Consider the following 18,705-nt stretch of genomic DNA (forward strand, 5'->3'; position numbering starts at 1 on the left):
CATCCAATAAGGGAGCTCTGGTAGCGTAGTGGTTATGAGTTGGGCTGCTAACTTCAAGGTCAACAGTTCGAAACTACCAGTGGTTCCGCAGGCGAAAGATGAGGCTTACTGTGCTGGTAAAGATTTGCAGCTCAGAAACCCTATACAGGGACGCTGTGAGTTGGAACTGACTCCACGGCACACAACTAACCAACTAATCAACCAGTCACCCAAGAGAAAGGAATTTATAAAACAGAAAACAGAGATGAGAAAATTATCAAAGAAATGATATAATAAAACTCCCCAGAATTGAAAAATGTGAATATTTTATAATTCAATGAATGAAACACACACACACATCCAAAGGTACATTATAGTGAAATTCCAGAACACTGGAAGATTAAGCCTGTCAGCACAGTGGTTAAAGTGCTTAACTGTTAACCAAAAGTCCGTGGTTCAAAACCACCTACCTCTCTCTGAAGAAAGATGTGGCAGTCTATTTCTGTAAAGATTTACAGTCTTGGAAACTCTATCAAACAGGTCTATTCTGTCATATAGGATCTCTGTGAGTAGGAATTGACAACAGTGGTTGGAAGGATAAAGTTTCTAAATGCTCATAAATCATAAGAGGTCAGAGGTCACAGATTCTGAGAAATGAAAATGTTAAGGTTGTAATGTACCTCAACAATGAATGCTAAAAGACAGTGGTAAGATACCTTAAATATTCTGAAGATAAATTATTTCTAACTCAATTCTATGTCAGATAAAACTATCAATCACATATGAGAATAGTTGTTGTTTTTAGATACTATCATGTCAGCTCTAACTTATATTGACCTTATGCACAACAGAATGAACCACTTTCAATTGCTGCTGTACCTGAGCCCATTACTGCTGCCACTGTGCCAATCCATCTTGTTGTGGGGTTTCCTCTTTCTTGCTGACCGTTAACTTTACTAAGCATGATGTTCTTCTCCAGAGACTGGTCCCTCCTGATAACATGTCCAAAGTATGAGCGATGAAGTCTGACCATCCTGGGTTCTTAGGATCTTCTGGCTGTACTTCTTTCAAGACAGATTTGCTTGTTCTTCTGGAAGTTCATGGTGCTTTTCAGTATTCTTCTCCAACACCATACCTCAAATGCATCAATTTTTCTATGGTCTTCCTTATTCACTGTCCAACTTTCACATTCATATAAGGTTATCAAAAATACCATGGCTTGGGTCAGGCACACTTTTGTCCTCAAACTGACATCTTTGCTCTTGAACACTTCAAAGAGATATTTATGCAGCAGATTTGTCTAACGCCTAACGCCTAATGTTGTTGTTTTAAGTGCCATGGAGTGTTTTCCAACTCATAGTGACCCTGCATACGGTTTCCAAGGAAGCAGCTGGTGGTTTTGAACCACTGACCTTGTACTTCCCAGTCCAATGCTGATCTTACAATTCCACACCAGGAGCCCAGTGCCTAATGAGAATAGGATAAAGATATATTTGGACATGTTGTTGTTAAGTGTCTTTGAGTTGATCTGACTCATGTGTAGAGTTTCCGAGGCTATACATCTTTGTGGGAGCAGAAAGCCTGCCTCATCTTTACTCTGCAAAGCAGCTGGTGAGCTCAAACCACTGACCTTGTGGTTTGCAGGTCAGTGTTTATTCTGCAGAGTCACCATGCCCCCTAGTCAGAGATATCAGGACTAAAGTATTCACCTTTCCTGCATCCTTTCTCAAAAATCTGAAAGATGTGCTTCATCTAAACAAGGATAGAAAAAAATGCAGATGTGAAATCCAGGAGTTGGTGGCTCTAAAACTAAAGATGTGTTGTTATTGTTAGATCTTGTCACATTGGTTCGGACTCACAGTGATCCTATGATCCTATGTACAACAGAGTGCAGACAGCCAGGTCCTTTGTCATCCTCACAGCCGTTCATATGTTTGAGTTCATTGTTGCAGCCGCTGTGACAATTCATCTTTTTGAGGGTTTTCCTCTTATTCCCTGATCCTCAACTTTACCTACCATGATGTCTTTCTCCAGGGACTAGTCCCTCCTGATAACACATCCAAGGTACATAATATGAAGTCTTTTTATCTTCAGATAACAGCTCTGTAGTGGGTTTAGAGAGTAACCGATGTATACAAGAGCAGGAAGATAGAGGGGGCAATATAATAATATAATACCAGATGTGGTTAGCAACATTGAGAAGAGTTCTGGTGCAAATTTGGGGGTTGGATTAGTAATTCAACACCCACTGCCAGTGAGTTGATTCGTACTCATACTGACATTATAAAACAGACTAGACCTGCTCCATAAAATTTTTGAAACTGTAAATCTTTATGGGAGCAGACAGCCTCCTCTTTCTCCCTTGGAGCAGTGGTGAGTTTGAACTGCGACTTTGTGGCTAGCAGTCCAAAGCTTAACCCATTGTCACTAGGGCTCCTTGGATTAGTAATAGGCACATGAAAAACCTCAAATGGAAAAAAAGAGCCAATGATTAATTCCAGAATAAACCATAAATTGAACAAGAAAGGAAATGTACTAATTGCTCAACACATGCTCAGCTGTGAGTAATATGTCATACATAATCTTAATAAGTTAGCAAATATTTATTTAATGGAAAAGTATCATGTAACTATGGTAGTAAGTATAGGGGAATAAAAGAGAGATGAAGGGAGAGACTAAGAGATCTAAACTATCATGTGATACAATGAAAGTTAGTAGATAATATTTACCATTCCAACTGAAGAAAAAAATTTAAGACTCAAGTTGAAATATTGAAGGATTCTGTGGAGTCCTGGTGTGGCACTGCAGGATAAGCACTGAACTACTAACCTCAACGTTGGTGGTTCCAACCCAATAGCCACTCCTCGGTAACCCTATGAGTCACTATGAGTCGGACCTGACTTGATGGCACTTAACAACAACAGTGTGGTCAAAATATTGAACAGTGTAGTAATCATCATGAGAAAATGAAAGTAATACACAGTCACTGTACCAAAAACAATTAGTAAATGTTCAGCCATTTCAGGAGGTATCATATGATCAAGAATTGATGGTATTGAAAGAAGAAGTCTACACTGTACTGAAGGCCTTAGTGAAAAACAAGGCTCTAGGAATTGATGGAATACAAATTGAAATGTTTCAACAAACTGATGCAGCACGGAAGCACTCACTAGTCTATGCCAAGAAATTTGCAAGACAGCTACCTGGTCAATCGGTTGGAAGAGAGCCGTATTTGTGCCCATTCCAAAGAAATGTGACTCAACAGAATATGGAAATTATCAAACAATATCATTAATATCGCATGCAAGCATTTAAAACAAATAATTACATGAAGATAATTCAAAAACAGTTGTAGTAGTACTTTGACAGGAAGTTGCCAGAAATTCAAGCTGGGTTCAGAAAAGGACATGGAATCAGGGATATCAGCAATGGTATCAGATGCATCTTGGCAGAAAGCAGAGACTATCAGAGATGTTTACTTCTGTTTTATTGATGATGCAAAGGCATTCAACTGTGTGGATCATAACAAACTATTGATAACATTGTAAAGAATGGGGATTCCAGGACACTTAATTGTGCTCATGTGGAACCTTTACATGCACCTAGAGTTAGTCGTTAGAACAGAACAAGGGGATACTGTGTTGTTTAAAATCAGGGGAGTTATTCATCATGGTTATATCCTTTCACCACATTTATTCAGTCTGTATGCTGAGCTATCCAAGAAGTTGGACTATATAAAGAAGAATGTGGCATCAAGATTGGAGGAAGCCTCATTAACAACCTATGATATGCATATGATATAACCTTGCTTTCTGAAAGCAAAGAGAACTGAAGCATTTACTGATGAAGATCAAAGCATACAGCTTTCAAGATGGATTATAATTCAATCTAAAGAAAACAAAAATCCTCACTCCTGGACCAATAGACAACATCATGAAAAATGAAGAATGAGGATTTCATTTTACTTGGATCCACAATCAATACTTATGGAAGCAGTAGTCAAGAAATCAAGCAACATATTGCATTGGGCAAATCTGCTGCAAAAGACCCTGTAAAGTATTACAGAACAAAGATGTCAATTTGAGAACTAAGGTACACTTGACCCAAGCCATGGTATTTTCAATTGCCTCATATGCAAGTTGGACAGTGAATAAGGAAAACAGTAGAAGAACTGATATATTTGAATTATGGTGTTGGAGAAGAATGTTGAAAGTACTGGGGATTGTTAGAAGAACAAACAAATGTGTCGTGGAAGAAGTACAGCCAGAATGCTCCTTGAAAGCGAGGAAGAGAGACTTGTCTCATGAACTTTGGACATGTCTTTAGGGAGGACTAGTGCCTAGAAAAAGACATCATACTAAATAAAGTAGTTGTTGTTGTTAAGCCATCAAGTTTGTTCCAATTCACAGCAACGCTGTATAGGGTTTCCAAGGAGCAGTTGGTGAGTTTGAACCACCAACCTTGCAGTTCAAACCAACCTTGCAGTCCAGTGCTTATCCTACGGAGCCATACCAGGACTCCCAACAAGATGAACTGAAGCAGTGACTGCAACAATGGACACTATATAGCAAATACTGTGAGGATGCTGTAGGACCTGGCAGTGTTTTGTTCTATTGTGTGTAGGGTAGCTTGACAGCACAAAAAAATAGCATTGAAACACTAAGAAATAAAAGTATAAACATTTTTATTTTTGCATGGTCTTAAAAAGTTTTTTTTTGTGTTTTTTTTTTTTTCATAAGAAAGCACATATGCTCAAGAAAATGAGGTGAATGAATGAGTAATTTGAAGGTTATTGGTGAAGTCTCAGATGTTCAGTAAGATCAGAACAACAAAGCCTTAGGAAAGTTAGGATTGACTGGAACCAGTGATTCTAAGGAGTTCTCCATCTTGTTCCTCTGTAGATATAGCCAGTATCTCTGGGTTCTTATCCTTGTTATAATTGTTGTTGTTAGATTCTGTCAAGTCAGTTCTGACTCATAGCAACCCTATGCACAACAGAACGACACACTGCCCATTCCTGCACCATCCTTACAATCGTTGCTATGCTTGAGCCCACTGCTTCTGTCACGGTGCCAATCCATTTCATTGGAGTCTTCCTCTTTTTCACTGACCCTCCACTTTACCAAGCATGACATCCTTCTCCAGGGACTGGTCCCTTCTGACATGCCGAAATAAGAGAGATGAAGTCTTGCCAACCTGACTTTCTGGCAGGACTTCTTTCAACATAGATTTGTTTGTTCTTCTGGCAATCCATGGTACTTTTAATATTCTCCTCCAACACCATAACTCAGATGCATCAATTCTTCTACAGTCTTCCTTATTCATTGTCCAACTTTCAAATGCATATGAGACTATTGAAATACCATGGATTGGGTCAGGTGCACCTTAGTCCTCAAATTGACATCTTTGTTCTTCTTGAACATTTTAAAGAGGTCTTGTGCAACATATTTGCTTAATGCAGGACATCACGTGATTTCTTAACTCCTGCCTTCGTGAATATTGATAGTGGACCCAAACAAAATGACATCTTTGACAACTTTAATGTTTTCTCTATTTATGATGGTATTATTGGTCCAGTGGTGAGAATTTTTGTTTTCTTTATATTGAGGTGCAACCAAACTGAAGGCTGTGGTCTTTGATCTTCATCAGTAAGTATTTTAAGTCCTTTTTACTTTCAGCAAGCAAGGTTGCATTATTTGCATATCATAAATTGTTAATGAGACTTCTTCCAATCCTGATGCCACATTCTTCTCCATATAATCCAGTTTCTGGAATTATTTGTTTAGCATACACATTGAATATGCATGGTGGAAAAATACAACCCTGGTGCACACCTTTCCTAATTTTAAACCATTCAGTGTCCCTGTTCTGTTTGAATGGCTTACTGCTTCTTGGTCTATGTATGGATTCCTCATGAGCACAATTAAGTGTTCTAGAATACTCATTATTTGCAATGTTATCCATAGCTTGCCATGATCCACACAGTTGAAAGCCTTTGCATAGTCAATAAAGCACAGGTAAACATCTTTCTGTTATTCCCTACTTTCAGACAAGATCCAGCTGATGTCAGCAGTGATAACCTTTGTTCCACATCCTTGTCTGAATCCAGCTTGAACTTCTGGCAGTGTCCTGTCAATGTACTGTCGCAACCATTTTTGAATTATTTTTAGCAAAATTTTACTTGTATGTGTTAGTAATGAAATTGTCCAATGATTTCCACATTCCTTTGAGTCACCTCTCTTTGTTGTTGTTACGTGCCTGAAAGTCATTTCTGACTTACAGCGACCTTGTACAGGGTTTCCTAGGAGTGACTGGTGGGTTTGAACCACCAACCTTGCAGTTAACAATCCAGTGCTTATCCTGCAGTGCCACACTCTTCTTTGGGATGGGTACAAACTTTGCCAGTTAGCTGTCTTCCAAATTTCTTAGCAGAGATATATGAGTGCCTCTAGTGCTGTATCAGTTTGTTGAAAGATTTCAGTTTGTATTCCATCAAGTCCTGGAACTCTGTCTTTCGCTAAGACCTTCAGTGCAGCTTGAACTGCTCCCTTCAATTTTATAAAGTTCTTGATCATATATCATAATATATGATATATATCATAAATATCATGTTGTTGTTGTTGTTAAGTGCCGTTGAGTCGGGTCCGACCCATAGCGACCCTGTACAGGGTTTCCGAGGGTGTAAATCTTTACGGGAGTAGAAAGCCTCATCTTTCTCCCGCGGAGCGGCTGGTAGTTTCGAACTGCTGACCTTAAGGTTCGCAGCCCGATTCGTAACCACTACGCTACCAGAGCTCCTATAAATATCATAGTTAGTTGAAAATTAACCATTCCTTTTTGCTTCAGTAATTCTTATCCTTAGAACCTTATAACGAGAGGAGAAAGGGCCTTTACTTTTCCAGCTCTGGTTTGAAAAACCCCAGGACAGGCAAAGACAACTATGAATGTGGTGGAGCATACAGTGGGAAAAATGATGAGAACTTCTTAGATATTATCAAACATCTTAAGGGTTGCTGGGCCTTGGGGCTCAGGACTATTGTCTCAGGGGACACAATGGTCAATTGGCATAGCATAGTCCACAGAGACAATGTTCTATAGCCTACTTTGGTGAGTAGCATCTGGGATCTTAGAATTTCATGAGCAGTTATCTAAAGTACAACTATTGATCTTTCCATGTATGGAAAAAAGAAGAGTGATGAGAATTGAAGAGGCTTGGAAACAATTGGTCCAATAGACTAATGGAACATATGAACTTCAGTCTTCATGACTTTGAGACCAGAAGAACTAGATGGTGTCCAGCAAATACTACCAACTGCTCTGAAAGGGATCACATTAGAAAGTCCTGGGTAGAGTGGTAGAAATGTGGAAAAAAACTTAAAAAATAAAGACGACTTACTGGTCAGAAAGAGACGGAGGAACCTGAGACTATGGCCTTCAACCACCCTCAGGTCTGGATAGGAGCTTAGCCTTTTGGACAAATTTTCAGTCCTGCAGTAGATAGGTATATCGTTGTTAAGTGCTGTCAAGTCAGTTCCAACCCATAGTGACTCTGTATAGGATTTCTGAGGAGCAGCTGGTGAGCTTGAATCTCCAACCTTGTGATTCAAACTGACCTTGCAGTCTGGCACATTAACCCACAGTGCCACACCAGGACTCTAGATAGGTTTATTTGCTGTTGCTGTTAAGTGCCTTTGAGTTGGTTCTAATTCATAAGGGGACAATAATGCTATCAATGTATGCTCACCATAGAATGGTCAATCATTCAAAATCAAAAGGGCAACATTTACCTAAGGACCAAGTTGAGACACGATGGGTAGGTGAGTGGAATGGAAATAGGAACCCCAGGGAGGAATTAGGATAACTGTTGTGACATGGAGTGGACTGCAATCATTGAGATGAAACCCAGTGTATGTTGAATGTCAAACTAATGTTCTTGTCTGTATACCTTCACTCAATTCACAATAAAAAGTTAAAAAAATAAAAAGAAAGAAAAGGAAAAAACCCAGGGCAGAACTCTTCTAGGCCTACCCCTTGAACCAATCATTATGGCCACCTACTAATAGAAGAAAATTGAAGGGTATATGGATAACAATAATTGATTCCCTCAGCTAGGTTAGGTACTCCCCATTGTATATGTTCCCACAATATTATATCTCCATATAACAAAATGTGCTCATATATTGTCCATTTATTTGATCACATGTCTTCTATACTGTAAGTTCATATACTATAGTTTGAAGTAGGTACTAAGTTTTTCTAACTCAAAACAATATAGGCTTTGTAGTCAAGAGAGACATTTGCACTTTGGTTTTTTTTCCTTTCAGGCTTTGGACCAACCTTAGATTTCTCATTTTATTTTTTTAAATTGAAGTGACATTCATTTAACATAGAATCAGCCATTCCTGGTGTGGTATGGTTGAATAAGTACTAGACTCCTAACTACAACGTTGGTGGTTCAAACCCACCAGTTTCTTCTTGGAAACCCTATACAGGGTTGCTATAAGTTGAAACTGACTCGACGGCACTTAACAACAACAACAGTTGAACAAGTAGTGGCATTTAATGTATCACAATGCTGTGCAACCATCACTTCTATCTAGTCCCAAACATTGTCATTACCACAAGAGGAGCCCCTTTCCTTACTAACTCCTTATTACCTTCACCCCTCCACCACTGGCCCCTGGTAGCCACCAATCTGGACTCGTCTCTATGGATTGATCTAGTCTGGATTTTGCATATAAGAGGAATTATACACTATGTCAATTTATGTGTCCAGTTTCTTTCACTTAGCAAATATTTTTTGAGGTTTATCCAACTTGTATTGTGTATCAGTAGTACTTCACTTTCTATGGCTGAATATATTTCATTTTATGGATACATTTTACTCATCCATTCATCCACTAATGAACATTTGGCTTGTTATCACCTTCAGGCTATTGTGAATAATGCTGCTATGAACATGTATGCAAAAGTATTTGAGTCTAGGTTCTCAATTCTTTTGAAATTCACCTATGAGTGGATTTGCTGAGTCATATGGTCGTTGTATGTTTCACAGTCTGAGGAACAGATTGTTTCCATACTCCTACCAGCAATATGGTAGTGTAGTGGCTACGAGTCGGGATGCTCACCTCACGGTCGGCAGTTCGAAACTACCAGTGGTTCTGCGGGAGAAAGATGAGGCGTTCTGCTCCTTTAAAGATTTACAGCCTTGGAAACCCTGTGCAGGGTCACTATGAGTTGGAACCAACTCCACGGTACTTAACAACAACAACAACCAGCAATATACAAGGGTCCCAATATCTTCACATCCTCATCAACACTTTTCTGTTTCTTTTTTCTCTCTCTCTCTTTTTTATTATAGTGAAGTGGAACCTTATAGTGGTTTTCATTTGTATTTCGTTAATTACTAATAATAGGAGCCCTGGTGGCACAGTGGTTAAGCACTTGACTGCTAACTGAAAGGTTAGCAGTCACTGAGGGAGAAAGCTATGACAGTCTGTTTTTGTAAAGATCTGTAAGGATTACAGCCTTGGAAACCCTGTGCAGCAATTCAACTATGACCTATAGGATCCATATGAGTCAAAATTGAGTCAGAATGGACTTGATGGCAATTCGTTTGGCTAAATAACCCATGATGCTGAGCATCTTTTCATATGCTTGTAGCTTCCTTCTTTTAAATGTGCAGAAAAGTAACTGTCTTATGTGGAAGCACACAATGTTATCCCGAACATGTTGTAGGGGCTGAAAAAAGTTATTGTCGCTCCTTTTGGAAAATGCCAACTTAACTGTATGCCCTCGATGAGTGTTTATAAACTAATGAGTAAATAGGTGAAGCATTTTTAATGACTTGCTTGGGGTTCACTTGTGAATGAGGATAACAATGAGATGAGAGATGAAAAGTGCTTTCACAGTGCCCGGCTCCTGGTAAGTGCTCTAAAAATATGTTGTCATTACTTTAGAGAGACAGTCCTTTAAAACCAACATATCAGATCTCTTTCAAGGGAATGAAAGAAATGACTTTCTATTTAGATACCTCTTACAAGGTGTCTCACTTATTTCTGTATTTTATAGATAAGCTCTAAGTTAAAAGCGTCTAAATAATACAACCTCGGAAACCCTTTACAGGGTCGCTTTGAGTCAGAACCGACTCCACGGCACATAACAACAACAACAATATAATACAACAAAAAGAAGCCCTGGTCACATAGTGGGTTACACATTTGAATCCAATAGCTGCTCTATGGAAGAAAGATGAGGCTATCTGCTCCTATAGAGATTTATAGTCTCTGAAACCCTATATAGGGGCACTATGAGTTGGAATCAATTGTATGACAGTGAGTTTTGGTTTTATGTGACACAATAGGTGTTCTGGTGGTACCATGGCTTAATCACTGGGTGTTAATCACAAGGACGAAAGGCTGGCAATTCAGAAACACCAGCTGCTCCCAGGGAGAAAAATGAGGCTGTCTGCTCCTATAAAGAGTTACAGTGGTGGAAGCCCTAAGGTGCAGTGCTACTCCGTCCTAATAGAGTTGCTATGAGTTAGAATCGATTCAATGGCAGTAGGCTTGCTCGTTTGTTTGTTTAATGTAACACAATCGTAATATCCAGTAACAGATAACAATCTGTAGTATTTCAAAACCTCAGCTAACAAGTAAAAAATTAAGTAAACAAAAATATAACCAAAAAGGAAAATCCTCTAGCAGGTATCCTGGAGAACTACCAAATTACTAATTTTGTCCAGTGTAAAATTCCAAGAACTGAAACCACCTAATCTATAGGAGCTTCTAGATAGCGCCTCAGAATCAGTATCCTAAACACAAGAACACTTTATAATGTCATTCTCAGACCAATCAAGTCACTAAGGAGAGAGAGGAAGGGAGGAAAACAAAATCAATTAGCACTCATGACCAAAAAGGTTTGGCTTCAGCATTCTTAGTCTTTCACATTCCCAGCTTGCTCTAAAGGTTGTTGTTGTTGTTGTTAAGTGCCGTTGAGTCGATTCCGACCCATAGCGACCCTGTACAGGGTTTCCAAGGAGCAGCTGGTCTCTAAAGGTACTACCTAACAAATGTGTAGGATGGAACTGAAAGGGTGTTAAATGGGTGGATCCTGGTTGCAATGTCGTTGTAAACACTCCCTATGAGTCAGCTATAAATTCAATTCAAATCCCTGATCTCCCAGTCTTCTCTGCTTATCATGGTTACCACCAAAATGACTGCTGCCTTTAGAAACACTAGTGGGAAGCAGGTAAATGTCTGAAACAATGTTTGATTTTATATTAAAACCAAAAAATATAGTTGGTGTAACAGTAAATATTTTGGTGTCAAGTTAGAATTTGTGCATTTTTCTTAATCTCCAAAACACAGAAGCAGTTTAAAAATTTTTCTTCAGTTTTATTTTAAGAATTTTATTTTGTATTGTGGCCACTCGAGTGATGAACAAGGATTTATGAAGTGTTAGGTTGAATTCCATACCTGTAAGAAAGGTATTTTAGTAATTGGCTTTTTGTAATTCAGTACCATTTTTCTCTTGCTGTAATTGGCTGCTGATTATCATTCACAGAGAAGGCCTGCAGTGTTTTACATGCACTTCATATTTCTCATCTGGAGAAAAAGATTAGCTAAGGAGAATAACTGGTAGCCAGAGTATTTGTTCACAAATTCTGGGTGGTGGCAGTGTGGTCTGCAGTGACGGCTTTAGTACTTGTTGCTTCCCAGATGTTTTAGGGGTACAGTTTGTAATAAAAGCTAAATTAAGTATACTGTAAAGCATGATTCTTCCAATGTATTTTCTTCATCTTTTTTTTTTTTTTTTTTTTTTTTGCTGGAAGTGACGACAGAGTGCTAATTAACACTAGCTAAAGTTTGTACTTGACTTTACTGTTATTAGAACATTTTCACATGAAACAACACATCTCAGGTCACATCTATTGTTGGAAACTCTTCTGATCCTTATTTGCCTAATGAAGTAATGAAAGTTTAGAAAGGCTAGTCATCAGACAATTATAAGGTGAGAGAGTCAAATTTTTTTAAAATTTCACTCTTTAAATTTATGTTTGCGTGGTGGTGTTTTGTGGGAATGGACAATAACAATTAAAATAGCTACCATGTGTAAACATACTTTTGGCAACTAGAAGTTTCAGGTCCTAGTCTAGTCACTTGCATTGATATAGAAGTTATTAGTCCGCAGAGAAATAGATAGTTTTAGTGGAACTACTACTGTGTTGTTGTTGTTAAGTGCCACCAAGTCAGTTCCAACCCATAGCAACTCTGTATAGGGTTTCCAAGGAGCGGCTGGTGAGCTTGAACCGTTGACCTTGAGGTTCAAACCAACATTGCAGTCCAGCGCATTAACCCACAGTGTCACACTAGGACTTGCCCCAAATTTTATCTTGTTTAAAACAAATATTTCAGAAAGTTAAGAAATGGACTTCTCCTTTTGATGGGTAAAAGTAATTTCTCAAAAATGTCTCTATTGATAACCCATTTTGGTTGTGCAATTTCAAATGCTATTGTTAAGTTGACATTTTGAATGTCTAATATCACCTGTGGAGTCCTGGTATGGTGCTATGAGTTAATGCGCCAGACTGCAAAGCCATTTGAGCTGCAAGGTCGGCGGTTCAAGCTCACCAGCTGCTCCTTGGAAACCCATACAGGGTCGCTATGGGTCGGACTCAACTCGATGGTTGGAATCAGCTGATGGCACTTAACAACAACAGCAACAACAATGGCACTTAACAACAACAACAATATCAACTGTGGAGTCCTGGTGTGGCACCATAGGATAAACACTGGTCTGCTAACCATAAGTCAGCAGTTCAAACCCACCAGCTGCTTCTTGGAAACCCTACTAATGGTCGCTATGAGTGGGAATGGACTTGACAACACTTAACAACAGCAACAACAATATCACCTCCAGAAATAATGTCCAGGCTCTAAATTCAAAGTGCTCATTCTTTACTACAACCATGACGTATCTCGTCTCTAGTTGTGCACAAGTTCCAAGAGAAGGTAAAAGAATTGTGTTCTTCTCAATAATATTGTTCCTAAGCAATGTGGCAGAGGTCAAAGTCACTCTTAAAATTCCAGTAAATGGAGAAGCCACAGTTTGAGTAACTTTTGGATTAGTATATAGTAGAAAGTAACATGCTTAGTGAGATAGGCTGTTAACTATTTAATTGTGATCCTTAATTTTTACCAAGATAAAAGCTGTTCTTGAACATTAGCTGAGAGGCATAACGGAGTATTGTTTTTCCTTTTTCTAAAATAGAACAGTCAATAGAACTTTCTGATGGATGAGAATGTCCTATATCTATGCTGTCCAAGATAGGAACCACTAACCAGTCACATATAACTATTATTGAGCACTTGAAATGAGCTAGTGTGTTGAGGAACTGAATGTTTAATTTACTGTAAGTTTAAATGTAAATAACCACATGCGGCTAGTGGGCTACTATATTGGACAACACAGGGCTAGACAGTAACTAAGATGAGTGGGTCCCTAAGGAAACCCAATACCCGTTCTCCAGAGTGAAGATAGGATGCTGTGTTCATCAATGAGTGACTCCAGTGGTGAGCAACACCCCATCTTCTGTATATTGGGGGGTTTTCTTGTTTGTTTTGCCTCTCAGGGAAATGTTCCTTTGCTTTTTCCTTTTTGTGTGCAATGGGTCTCACTCACCTAGTTGGCTTAAACACCTTTGGCAGTTGAACGTATGGCTGTCTGGAATTTAACCCTTGCCAAGTTTAGATGGGATAGAATTTGAACTTTCTTTTTGTTTCCCTCTCTGACAGTGACACAAATCGATGCTAAGGGTGTGCAGCATCAGAAAACAGAGAACTTTGAATCGATAAGTGAATTGAGTGCAAATACAAGCTGTCTCTGAGGAAGGTGTTACTGTCCACTATACTCGTGCCTCTTTCCTTTTCAATCCCATGGGCAGGGTGCTACAGTGATCAGCAGAGTAGGGCAGAGCTGGAGCGAGAGTGGTGATGGTGTGGAATTCACAGAGTGGAATCTCACTTATGCAAGTGCTTAAGCATTTGTGAGAGGCTTGGAAGGAGAGTAATAGTCTGCTCTCTGGTTAGAATTAGCTCTTTCACCAAATGTGCCCAGGTTGAATGAAACAATGGGGTAACCAGGATAGTGGTAATGGCACAAGAATCTTCTCTTCACAGGTCTATGACAAAATTTGAGATAGTTAATCTCAGGCATATAGCACAGTAGGGCAGGTTCTATATAAAAGTGTGTGTTTATAGAATTTAAACAATAAAATCAACCTCAGGCTTGTTCACTGTTATTGAAAATACATTGAGCAGGAGCCATGTGAAATGCTGGGGATACTGAAACACCTAAGACAAAATAGGGTTTTTATTATTATAATATGCAGATATGTGATATACAGATGATACAACCTTGCTTGCTGAAAATGAATGGACTTAAAATACTTACTGATGAATATAAAAGACCACAGCCTTCAGTATGGGTTGCACCTCAATGTAAACAAACAAAACTCCTCACCACTGGAGCAATAAATAACAACATGATAAGTAGAGAAGAGACGGAAGTTGTCAAAGACTTTATTTTGCTTGAATCCACTATACTATCAATATTCATGGAAGCAGCAGTTAAGAAACCAAATGACTTATTGTACTATGCAAATATGCTGCACAAGACCTCTTTAAAGTGTTCAAGAGCAAAGATGTAAGTTTGAGAACTAAGGTGCTCCTGACCCAAGTCATGGTATTTTTAATAGCTTCATATGTATGTGAAAGTTGGACAATGAATAAGGAAGACTATAGAAGAATGAATGCATTTGAGGTATGGTCTTGGACAAGAATATTAAAAGTGCCATGGACTACCATAACAACTACCAAATCTGTGGTGTGAAAAGTGCAGCCAGAATGCTCCTTAGAAGTCAGGATGGCGAGACTTAGTCTCTCATACTTCAGATATACTATTAGGATCTACTAGTCCCTGGAGAAGGACATCTTGCTTGGTAAAGTGGAAGTTCAGCAAAAAAGAGGAAGACCCCCAATGAGATGGATTGGCACCACGGCAGCAGCAGTGGGCTCAAACTAAGAAACTATTGTGAGGATAACACAGGATCAGGAAGTGCTTCACTCTGTTGTACATAGGGTTGTTATGAGTTGGAACCAACTTGATGGCACCTAACAACAACAACATTATTGTGGAACTCTTGACCTAGTGGGTTGGAAATACACGTAAACCAAAAAAATACTGTTACAGAGAGGGGATATGGAGTCTGTGGTTAAGCATTTCTGGCATTAGATTGACTGAGTTCAAAGCTCTGTTCCACCACTTTACAACTGGATAGACTGGGGCAAGTTATTTTTATTTAAAAAATATTTTATTGTGAATTATGTGATAGTTTACATGGGAAACATTAATTTTACATTCATCTGATTATATATCATTTCATTGTCATGGTTACAAGTGCCTCCATGCATCATCAACCAACCAAAGGGACCCTGCAAGCCTGCCCCCTAGTCGTCAACACACAGGCCCTCTCCCTCTCTGGGTCTAGAGTTCCCAACTGCTCCATCTCTCCACATCATCGTCTCTGCCTCCATCACTGGCATCACTGTTTCTCTGGGTAGGGTCCCGCACTCCGCTTTTCTCCCTTGATGGTCCCAGGGACCTCTGCTCCTGGACTGCAAAGTCAGTCACTCCTCTCCTTTTGCTACAAAATGTCTACCTTTACATTTCCAACCCTCACAATCAGTCCTGATAGCAATTATTCACTATTATACCACAAGAGATCTATCCCCATCTCTTTCATCAGCCCCGCCCAGACAGATTGGATACTACTTAGTGGAGACTCTACTTTCCTTGCACCCTCTGGATCTAGGCTCCCTCTTGAAAGCTTGTAAGCCAGTCACCTCTTGTGAGGCAAGTTATTTAATATTTATTAAGTTTTAGTTTCCTCATATGCAAGGGGGTTATGATAATAATATATGCCTAATGCAGATGATATAACCTTGCTTGCTGAATGTGAAGAGGACTTACAATATTTATTAATGAAGATCAAAGAGCACAGCCTTCAGTATGGATTGCATCTCAATGTAAAGAAAACAAAAATCCTGATCATTGGACCAATAAACAACATTCTTATTAAAGGAGAAAAGATTGAAGTTGTTAAGGACTTCATTCTTCTTGAATTAACTAACAACACTCACGGAAGCAGCAGTCAAGAAATCAGACAATGTATTGCATTAGGCAAATCTGCTGCACAAGACTTTTTTAAAGTGTTGAAGAGCAAAGATGTCAGCTTGAAGACTAAGGTGCGCCTGACCCAAGCCATGGTATTTCCAATAACCTCATATGCATGTGAAAGCTGGACAAGGAATAAGGAAGACTGTAGAAGAATTGATGCATTTGAGTTATGGTGTTGGAGGAAAACATTGAAAGTGCCGTGGGCTGCCAAAAGAACCAATAGATCTGTTTTGGAATAAGTGCAGCCAGAGGGTTCCTTGGAGGCCAGGATGGCCAAACTTCATCTCTCATACTTTGGACATATTGTCAGGAGGGACCAGTCTCTGGAGAAGGATATCATGTTTGGTAAAGTGGAGGGTCAGAGAAAAAGGGGAAGGCCCCCAGCGAGATGGATTGGCCAAGTGGCAGCATCAGTGGGCTCACGCGTGGTAACAGTAGTATGGTTGACCCAGGATTGGGCGGTGTTTCATTCTGCTGTGCATAAGGTTGCTATAAGTCGGTACCAACTCGATGGCACCTAACAACAACAACAATGGAAATAGTATAAAAATTAAAAGAAACAAAGTACTTAGCACATACATGTACACAGTGAGTGCTCAATTATGTGTTAGATACAATTACTTTCTTAAATTTCATTTATTTTTAAAAGAAAAAATTGCCTTCATTGAAATGTCTTAGTATTACCTATACACTTTTAACCAAACAAAGAATGTAACTGTGTAACTCACATTCCTCCCAAGATGTAGAACATTTTTATCCACCAGAAGGTTTATATCCTTTTCTATTCAATCTCCTGTGAGCAACAACCAGATTTTTCACTGCAGATTAGTTTTGTTTGTTTTAGAATTTCTAATAAAATAAATGGAATCAATCAATATGTGTTCTTTTGTGTCATTGATTTATTTTTGAATAAGTGATACATTTGCATGGTTTAAAATAGATGAGGTACAAAAAGGCATGCAATAAAAAGTTTCCTTCGCACTCATGTCTTCAAGTCACCTAATCCTCCTTCATTGAAGCAGCTAATGCGATTTCTTGTCGTTTCGGTTTATCTCAATGTTCATTATTAATTATTATATGGATTTTTTGCACTGAAGACATTGGCAACCACAAGGGTCCAGGAATTGATGGAATACCAATTGGATGTTTAAATAAATAGATGCAAAGCTGGAAGCATTCACTCATATGTTAAGAGATTTTGAAGACAGCTACCGGGGCAACCGACTGGAATAGATCCATATTTGTGCCCATTCCAAAGGAAAGTAATCCAACAGAAATGGGAAGTTATCAAACAATATCATTAATACATGTGAGTAAAATTTTGCTGAAAACAATTCAAAACAGTGGCAGTAGTACAATGACAGAGAACTGCCAGAAAATCAAGCCGGAGTCAGAAGAGGATGTGGAATGAAGATATCATTGCTGACGTCAGCTGGATCTTGGTTGAAAGCAGAGAATACCAAAAAGATGTTTACTTGTGTTTTATTGGCTATTCAAAGGCATTTGACTGTGTGGATCATAACAAACTATGAAAAGCATTGCAAAGAATGGGAATTCCAGAACACTTAATTGTACTCATGCAGAAACTGTACATAGACTAAAAAGATAGTCCTTTGAACAGAAAAAGAGGATACTGTGTGATTTAAAATCAGGAAAGGTGTGTGCCAGGGTTGTATCCTTTCACCATACTTATTCAATCTGTATGCTGAACAGATTTAATCCAAGAATCTGGACTGTATGAAGAACATGCATCTGGATTGGAGGAAGACTCATTAACAACCTGAGATATTACAGATGACATGACTTTGCTTGCTGAAAGTGAAGAGGACTTGAAGTACTTACTGATGCAGGTCAAAGATTACAGTTTTATATGGATTACAATTCAATGTAAAGAAAAAAATATCACAACTACACCAGTAAACAACATCATGACAAATGGAGAAAAGACTGAAGTTGTCGAGGATTTAAATTTACTTGGACTCAATCCACACTCATGGAAGCAGTATTCAAGAAACCAAATGACATACTGCACTGGACAAATCTGCTTTATAAGGCCTCTTTATTTTGTAACTTTTTATTGTGAATTGTGTAAAGATTATCTGACAAGATGATTTACATTCAACAACTTACACAGTTAGTCTCATCTCAATGATTACAGTCCCCTCTCAGCAACAACAGTTATCCTACTTCCTCCTTGTGGCTTGCCTTTCACATCTTATACTTCACAAATGAACAAAGCAAAAATATTTGATGTATGAAGAATAACAAGGAAGCTGAAAGCCACCGCATAACATAGATGAACCTTGAGGACATTATGTTGAATGAAATTAGTCAGTCACAAAATGAGAAATACTACATAGGACCACTACTGTAAAAGACTAAGAAAAAGAACCTAGTGATACAATAGTGAATAATTGTTATCAGGACTGATTGTGAGGGTTGGAAATGTAAAGGTAGACGTTTTATAGCAAGGAGGGGAGTGATTAA

At 38.8% G+C, this 18,705-nt stretch overlaps 1 protein-coding gene across 1 annotated transcript in view; it reads left to right on the forward strand.

Annotated features, from left to right (window-relative positions):
- Positions 1 to 11,174: 11,174 nt before the first annotated feature.
- Positions 11,175 to 18,705, forward strand: part of EVI5 (ecotropic viral integration site 5) — a 293,650-nt gene continuing 286,119 nt past the window's right edge. The window contains exon 1 of the mRNA XM_006830964.1: positions 11,175 to 11,229. Within this exon, the coding sequence (XP_006831027.1) occupies positions 11,179 to 11,229 (51 nt within the window). The 5' untranslated portion in view covers positions 11,175 to 11,178. The remainder of the gene's footprint in view (positions 11,230 to 18,705) is intronic.

This window comes from Chrysochloris asiatica, unplaced genomic scaffold (assembly GCF_000296735.1).
Source record: "Chrysochloris asiatica unplaced genomic scaffold, ChrAsi1.0 scaffold00002, whole genome shotgun sequence".
Taxonomy (NCBI): domain Eukaryota; kingdom Metazoa; phylum Chordata; class Mammalia; order Afrosoricida; family Chrysochloridae; genus Chrysochloris; species Chrysochloris asiatica.